Raw genomic sequence first — 8813 nt, forward strand, 5'->3', positions numbered from 1 at the left:
CTGAAACCGTGTACCATTGTTGGCTGTATAGAAATGATGTGTCTTTAATGGAGATAATAGAAGTAAAGATAGGCATAGAAATATACATAGTGATATAATTGATACGATTGTGAATAGGATGTGGAGAAAATCAATCCTAAGAGGCAAAATTGCTCCTCTTCTACTATGAGTTTGTTGTATAGGTGTGCTTAGTGGTTGTTTTGCTGGACCCTATGGGTCGCTTTGTACATAATTGTTTTTGGAATAATATATAAATTCTTATTTTAAAAAAAAAAAAATCCTATATTTGCTTTAGGTCTTAAGGTTAAAGATTTAGAAAATACCAAACAAACATTGTGAAGTCATAGAAGAAAATAAATCGGTGGAATTCATGTTATCTTTTGCATCATGATTAGAGGCCGTTTTCTGGGTCTAATTTAAGCATAATCAAATTATATTAGCTAGTCACGGATAGATCCACAATAATCACGGGTTAGCCACAAAATACAAAATAATAACAATTGGTCACGGGTTCATATTCTTATAAATAATGAGCTAGTCATATCTTGGTCACGAGTTCTCTAGTTAAACTTTCAAGCAATCTTAAATTTCATATAATAATAATAATAACCATGTAAGAACATGATCGTACAATGGATGTAGTCATATCTCCATCCTTTTATTAATTTATATTGAAATTAAGAATTTGGATCTAACAACCAAAAAGTTGTTGTAAGGGACACTGAGTTAAATGTTAACCCTTTGTTGTTGATGCAATTAAATTCCAATTTTTTTATTAAAATATTTTCTCTCTGTTCTTTTTTAAATGTCATTTTAATATAAAGTTTTTCGAACAAGATAGCGGATTGTTAGAGTTATTTTTTTTATTATATAATGATCGAAATTTGGTTACATAGACAATATTGTAGATGATAATCAGATTTCACACAATTTGGTTCATGACTTATATCTCTTGCTTTCATTCTTGTTTACCACATGTATCTCTCTCTTGCTTTTTTTCAACACACTTGTATTTTTGTATGCCTAAATGTAGTGTATCCAAATGAGTCTTACTAGTTATAATTGAATCAAAGGGTATAGCTGTCTAGAGACAAAAATTCGCTCACATGTGATACATATACCCCCACACCACAATGAATGACTAGGAAGACAAACAATTTCAAAATACCTAATAAATTAAACAAACTCTAAAAACACATTCAAATGATTGAGACTGGTAGAGGATTTTGAGTCCGAAACCGCCCAACCCAACCGTTCAACCTGACCCGTTGTCAAACCCTACCAATACTGACACTTATTACATTCAAGTGATTCATTTCCAATTTTTTTTATCTTGAAATAATTCATTTCAAAGCAAAGCATAAAAGAACTTCTAGTATGAGATACTTTTCCCAAAACTCACAACAAGTATTCTTAGTCTTTCAACTTTAGTGTCTCCTCTCTCTCACTCTCTCTCTTTCCAATGGTTTCTAACAAAAAGGTTACTGCATTACTACTTGTAATCTTAGCTGGTCTAGCCAGCTCAGATTTAACAAAAGACAGAAAAGACTGTGCTGACAAACTTGTTACTCTTGCTAGTTGTCTTCCATATGTTGGTGGTGATGCCAATACTCCCACTATAGATTGTTGCACCTCCCTTAAAGTAGTCCTTGACAAGACCAAAAAATGCATCTGCATCCTCATCAAAGATCGCAACGACCCCAAACTCGGCTTCACTTTGAATGCAACTCTCGCTGTTCAGCTTCCAAGTGCTTGTCACATACCATCTAATATATCTCAATGTGTAGGCAAGTATACATATATTTTTTTTATCTGTTTGTCTGCTATTTCTGTATAATCTTTATCATACGTACTAAATTATCACTCAGAAGTTTGATATATTAACCGGTTTTTGGATTTGGTTTTTTCTAGATCTTTTGCATTTGTCACCAAAATCACCTGAAGCTCAGGTGTTTGAAGGACTTGGAAATTCTACCAAAATAAACAGTTCAACACCAGGTTCTGTTGAGAAGGGATCAAGTGCTGAGGAAAAGAGTGGTGCTGGATTGGGAAAGAGGTGGATGGTGGCAGAGATGGTTTGTGCTATTTTACCATTTGTTTTCATATCTCAGTTCTTCATCCTAGCTTGAACCATGATCAACATTTAGAAAGGGCTTATTACTTGGATTGGATATATATTAATATTGGTTTTGTTTGATGTATGAATTTAATACTCATTACTCATTAGTGGTATTTATTTCTCATAGTTTTGTTATGTGTGTTTGTGTGTTTCTTGAGTCCTATATTATTTTTTTAGCACATTCATGATTCTGTTTCCATGTATCTTTTTTCACATCCATTAAACCCAAAAGTATGTTAAGAGACAAGCTTGCCCTACCAAATATGAGAAAGAATAAACCACTGCAAATATGACATTTGACACTATCCAATTCCAATTGAACCAAACACTAACCAAGAAAATAGAAACATCGCATTTAATTCGCCAACAAAACCTTAAAAGAGACACATCAAAATTAATTCTAATTTTCATTTATTATTTCTTGATTTATATTTGGATGGTAGTTTGTTACTCCAACACCTTATAGTAGGAATATTTACTTAAAGAAAATTCTAAAGTAAAATCATTAAATTAATTTTTTTTGGTGAATTTATAAATTTAGCAGTGTTGATTTAGAATTTTTCAATATTAACTTCATCAATATTAAGTAGGATTATATGGTACACATTATTAATTTGTACTCTCTGTGTATTTCGTAGATCAAAATTTTTAATATTCATCTTCTACATTCAAATATAGATTTTCATCTTGTACATCCATAAATCTCTAGATCAATTATTATCTGCATGAAAACATGTTTAATTAAGATTTTTAAAAAATATGTTCAAGAACACCAAAATGACAAAATCATGATTCTTAACTGTTTAAACAAATGAATACACCATTAGAAGCAGAATTTCACCACGAACTCGATTTTAAAATTAGTTTTTCATAAAACCTCATAGCCAAGCCGGATCGAGCGTGTTTGTGTTCGAGTTTCACGCCATTTTTTTTTCTATTTATCAAATTCACGGCTTATTTTGAGATTTTAAATACATATTTAAAAACGAGGTGAAATTTCGGTTCGAACGATATATAATTTGTGAATTAATTAGTTGATTTGGTGATTTTCAATATTTTTGTTCATGAGATGTAATTGAAGATGACAAACACACCCATCTTGGCAAGGTCTAAGTCAGGGTCAAGATGATAATAGCGGATTTGAAACCGGGTTGAAGTGGCCCGAGTAAATGTTGAAGATGATGCTTAAATTTTTTTTATAAATAAAATAAATATAATAAGCTCACCGTTAGATTAATCCAAAGAATGAAAATTACACATTTCTCACATAACACCAGATCTATTTCCAAATAACTTTTTTAAAAAGTGACATTTTTACAACTTCACCATAGAAGCTCCCTTTACTAAAAACCGTGCTTCATAGTAATATTCACTTAAAAGGTGGAGTGATATACTAATAGTATATCTCTATGTACAACTACAAGAACTATTTTTTTTTTTTTATAAAAAAAAATAGACTTTTTTTTTATAAGCAACAATGTATTCAAAAGAGAGACTCTAACTCGATTACAACAAAGATGAAAAATCAATATTTTTTTAGGAAACCAAGTAGGTTTTGACACCACTCATAAAAAATTACATTGAATCTTTCTTTTAAACCAATAGCTAGCTATCTCCATGTGAACATCTTCACTTGGAATATCAACTTGCCTACATCACACACTGCTCAGTTGAAGATGATTTCGTTTCTAACTTTCTAAACGGTCTAGCAAACAACCAACCAAATGTCACCCGCTCTTTTATTTGATCTAACATTTTTCATATTCAATATTACCTTCATGAAATGGCTACAACAGTCTTCTTCCTCTATCATATCTATTTGTTACTAGTTCTGAATATTCTCCCAAAATTTCCACGCCATAGGGCACTGAAGCATAACATCATCTACATCTTCTTCTTCCCTAAAATAGTACACACACACACACTTTGTCATGAGAGTTGTGGATTATTCATCTTTTAACTAGCTGTCATCTTGTTGGTAGTCTAACTTGAAGGAGTCTACATCCAAAGATCCTAATTTTAGATGGAATTTTTTGCTTCCCATACCACCACCACCTTCAGGGTGTGTTTGGTTCGGGGTAGATGGAGGGGAGGGGAGGGGAGGGGAGGGGAGGGAATATTTTTAATTAAATGTGTTTGGTTCAAATTTTATGAGGGGAGGGGAGGGAAGGGGAGGGGAGCAAAATCCCTCCAAAACACACTTTTTGCGTTCCTCCAAATCGGAGGGATTTGGAGGGGAGGGGAGGGAATCTCAATTTTAATATTTTAAAAGTTATTATAATTACTATAATATCCTCAGTTTAATTTTAATATTTTAAAATTATTCATTTTCTTTTGTATTATTGCTCTCTTCTGTGTGATTTTTCTCGATTGCTTCTATCAACTCATTATAATTATTCTCTACCTTCAAATTATTTTGAAATTTTTGTCCTTAATATATATCATAATCATTTCACTTTTGTGATTTTTTATAACTCTTTTATGTTTATTTATGGTTTTTTTTTTCTAATTTTGTTATGTATCCTATCATATTTTCTTTTATATCAAATTTTAAATTTTTCATTTTAATTTATTTATTTATTTTATTAAAAAATTTAAACTATTTATATTTAATAATAAATTATTTTATGTATTTTATGTGTTAAATAATTCATTACGATTTCAAATTTGTTATCAACATATAGTTTAATTTGTTTTTGAACATTTTATTCAAATTAAGTGAACTCAATTTTTTAACGTTATGTAGTAAATTATAACTTTTTAGTCACTCAATATTAAAAATTTTACTAACAAAAAAATATGTATAAATTTTTCACATTTGAATATCATATTGTAACACTTATATAAGTAATAAGGATAAAAATGTAAATTATTAATAAAACCCCTCCCCTCCCCTCCTGAACCAAACATATTTTTAATTAAAATCCCTCCCTTCCCCTCCCCTCCCCTCGTTTGAACCAAACACCCATCTGATTAAAAAAATCCCCTCACCTCCCCTCCCCTTCCCTCCCCTTCATTAAATTCCCTCCCCTCCCCTCCCCCTCATTTGAACCAAACACACCCTCAGAGTCTGTTTTATCCTCGAATCTAAGTTCAAACCTTCATTTTCTTGCATAAATTTGTTAGAACAATATTTGGTTATGCAATATATCTCTGAGTTTGATGATAATAATGAGTATGTTTGTGTAAACAATTTTGGTACTCTAATGTTTGTTGCTTTGAGATTTTAACAAACAGGTTCTGAATCTGATGAAAGGCGTGGCCAACACATCAGAAGATACACAAGTTCTGATGAACAGTAGCAAACCATTTCAAAAGATTGTGAAGTTGTGACTCTGATATGAAGTCGGAATAAACCAATCTAAAGACCAAGTGCCGAAGACTCTGAAGACGCAGTTCTGAAGACTCTAAAGACTTGAAGCTCTGAAGATTTATGTTTCTAAAGACAAAGGGTACTGAAGACCAAGTGCTGAAGACTTTAAAGACACAATTCTGAAAACTCTGGAGACTTGAGTTTCTAAAGACCCAAAAGCTTATTTTCTTTTCTTCCAACTCATGTTGTCAGCCTCTAAAGTTCAAGAAGAATAGAAGATAACATTATGTAGTACGAGATACAAGGTACAAACAAATGTTTCGTTCCACTACCATGAAAGGACGCACGTGGCGTACTATCTTGTCTCCCACTACATTCAAGCCGCCAAACTTCTAAAAATTCTAGAATTTCCCTCCAACGGATATATTATTATATCGGTGATATAAAGACTTGAAGACTTAAAGAGGAAGCAGCTAATTCACGATCATATACATTCTTGAAATCTAAGATAAATTAGATAATATACGAAATAAAACATTGGGCTTGATTCAAGTTGCATAAGAGGTCCAAAGCAAGCAGCAAGTGGTGAGAAGCTTTGCCTCTAAGTGAATCTCGGTCAAAAGAACCGAGAAGTTTCAAATCTCTTCAAAATCAGATCTTTGATTGATTTCAATCACAAGGATTCAAGCAAATTTGGTTCATCTTGGTAACCTAAAACCATCTCTATAAATAACTAATCCTAATCAGAAAATTGGGGGGAGGACAAGGATTCAGCGGCCTGAAGAACACGTTAAAACTCACAAAAGCTCCAACAAAATTCCAAGAAAGATTTGAAATCGGTTTCTGAGTTTGAGGATATTTCAGGAATTGTTGGACGTTCAGCAGCGATCATCGCAAGTCTAGGAAGGTCTCCCAAGCGTTCTTGAATCCATTAGCATCCGGAACCACTACGAAAAACTCACGGTTTGCGTTTACTTTGTTTCAATTTGATTCCGCGCATATACTCATCATAAATTGCATATGAACATATATTCTGAATTGTGATGATGTTTAGAATCCGTCTGTGTTATTCAATTTGTGTTTGGTCGCGGATTAGAAGCGGTGCCATGTTTAGGGTTTTGAGTTTTTGAAATTAGGGACCCTTTGCAGGAGCGATTTTAGATCAAATTAAAGGCTTTATTAGAATCGTTAGGTTTGTTATAATCAATTTATGCTATTCCTTGGTATTGGTTGGCGTTTATTTGCAGGATTTAAGAGATGATAGCTACGGCAACGGTGAAGAACCGTGGGCAAAAGTGTGCCTGTTCTGAAAGCGCAGTGAGGAAGATGAAGAAGGAATGGGCGCGCGCTTCTGTTTAAATTTTTGAGTTAACTTGTTTTTGTTTATTTTAAGTGTGAATCGTGTAACCAACAGCAAACTATCAATAGCCTAGTGGTTGAAGCTATGCGCGTGAGTCTTTGGGTATGAAGGCACCAGTTCGATCCATGTATAAGACAATTCTTTTTTCTCAATTAAACGCACAGATCCAGCGTGCCCAGGCTGCGCGCGTCCACAATACACATCACCTCTACCAGCCGTCTGATCGATGTGAGGCCAGATCAAACGCGCCCCAGAGCCTGCACCCCACCATGGTCCTTCAAGATCATACCACACTGAATCAAAAGCTGAGTCTTTTAAATTTTTTTAATTACATAGCTATTTTCCTATTCTATTTTATTATATAACCTTTTATATATATAAACCTTATAAATAATTTTTTTTTCGAAAAATAAAACTATTCTCAAAAACATATAAATAAAAATATTTATTTATTTTTAATAATTTTGTTTTAATTGTTCTAAATTAATTTAATTTGTTTAAATTGTTTAATTAATTTTGTCTAATTTTCATTAATTAATAAAAACCCATATTAGGGTTAAACTTTTAACCGCAACCCTATTTTCACCGATTTAATTAATTAGGTGTAAAAACCAATAATTAATTAACTCGACTTTATTTTATTCTATTGACCAAGGTTAACTTGTACCCTAATCAGGGTTTCGAAGATCACTCCCTACATTGAAAATATATTTCTTTGTGTATTTTCTTTTCAGGGTTATTATCAGACATCCCCCGACTACGCACCACGCCTTTTACGAAGCTAAGTTTCGACTTTTATTTTCCTTTAATTTCCTTTAAATAATTATTTGCCTTATAAGATTATTATTAGGATTAAACCCTCGAAAGTCAGTGGACTCTTTTGCACTCACGCATTTTACCTCTTTTGCCATTTTTAGGGTTACCTCCGAGGCTTCTCTCCGACCGCCAACCATATCAGATCAAATGCAAAGCTAAGTGCCTTTTTTTATTTTTTTTATTTACTTTTAATTTCTTCATTCTTTTATTTTGAGGGTTAACAAAGTTCGCCTCCGAACCGATAATGCACTCACCCCCCTCTGTTTATTCTTTCGTTTCCAATTTTCAGGGTTTGTCGACTGCCAAAGCTACGAGTATTGGTAACCCTAAACCCTATCCTCAATTATTACTTGTGTTAAACCTTTTGCTTTTAATTATATCCCGCTGGTTTAAATTCCCCTCTCCTCCGCTGGTTTCATTTTCCCCTTCCCCGTAATTGTTTATAATATTGCGTAGTTAGTAATTCTAGGGAGTGCAAGTCTTGTTAATTGAATTAGAATCACTTAAATTTACAAGATAATTTAATTGAATTAACCACGTGATTGTTGCACCCACGCACACTTTTGGGGTAAACTCTCTGTTGCCTTGTTGCCTGTTGCCTTGTGTTTTTTGCAGAATAGCCATGTCCCTCGAATACGAGGATACCTCAGCCATGCTGCCTCGATAAATAAAGGTCATACGACCCTAATGATGTTGCCTTCGATACACTGATATGACCTCGACCCTCGGAAGTTGCCTACGAAAAAGGCTGAGGTATCTTCTGGTTGCCTACAAAAAAGGCTATTCTGATCCTTCCCCTTAGACTACCTGCCTCTCTATGGCATGGGACAGTTTTAAGGAGAACGATAACTTGACGACCCTTCAACCTCCAAATGAAAGGCTTCCTGCCCTCTTATGGCAAGGATAGATCCTTTCACCCTGAAAGGCTAAAAGAACATTTTTCATCTAACCAAGTAATAAACCCTTAATTGCATGCTCTGGTTTAAAAACATCTTTCTACTATTTTCTAAACACTTTCAAGGCTACGCTCATTTACGAGCTAAAGTCCTTGTTTCTTCTTCTTCTACATTTCTAAAACTTTTTGTTTCAAAACGAGCAAAGCAATTAAGAGCCCATGGAAAACCATGGATGCAAAGGGTGCTTTTTAAACCTTCCATTTGCATAAATTACCCCCCGAACTCAAAATCTTTTTAAAAGGTATTTTC

The 8813-nt window shown here is 33.3% G+C and overlaps 1 protein-coding gene across 1 annotated transcript; it reads left to right on the forward strand.

The window, feature by feature from the left end:
• The first annotated feature begins 1125 nt into the window (after positions 1 to 1125).
• On the forward strand, positions 1126 to 2205 carry LOC131655857 (non-specific lipid transfer protein GPI-anchored 6-like). Its single transcript, XM_058925658.1, has 2 exons — positions 1126 to 1787; positions 1912 to 2205. Exons 1-2 carry the CDS (start codon positions 1463 to 1465, stop codon positions 2127 to 2129), a joined length of 543 nt encoding a protein of 180 aa, XP_058781641.1. The 5' UTR covers positions 1126 to 1462; the 3' UTR covers positions 2130 to 2205.
• Positions 2206 to 8813: the final 6608 nt, after the last annotated feature.

The sequence above is a fragment of the Vicia villosa genome, linkage group LG3 (assembly GCF_029867415.1).
Source record: "Vicia villosa cultivar HV-30 ecotype Madison, WI linkage group LG3, Vvil1.0, whole genome shotgun sequence".
Taxonomy (NCBI): Eukaryota; Viridiplantae; Streptophyta; class Magnoliopsida; order Fabales; family Fabaceae; genus Vicia; species Vicia villosa.

Excerpts from the sequence above, each read along its gene's own strand:
- LOC131655857 (XM_058925658.1), top strand. The coding sequence starts at position 1,463 with ATGGTTTCTAACAAAAAGGTTACTGCATTACTACTTGTAATCTTAGCT. Across the intron at positions 1,788-1,911 it reads TAATATATCTCAATGTGTAG|ATCTTTTGCATTTGTCACCA; the intron begins GCAAGTATACAT and ends GGTTTTTTCTAG.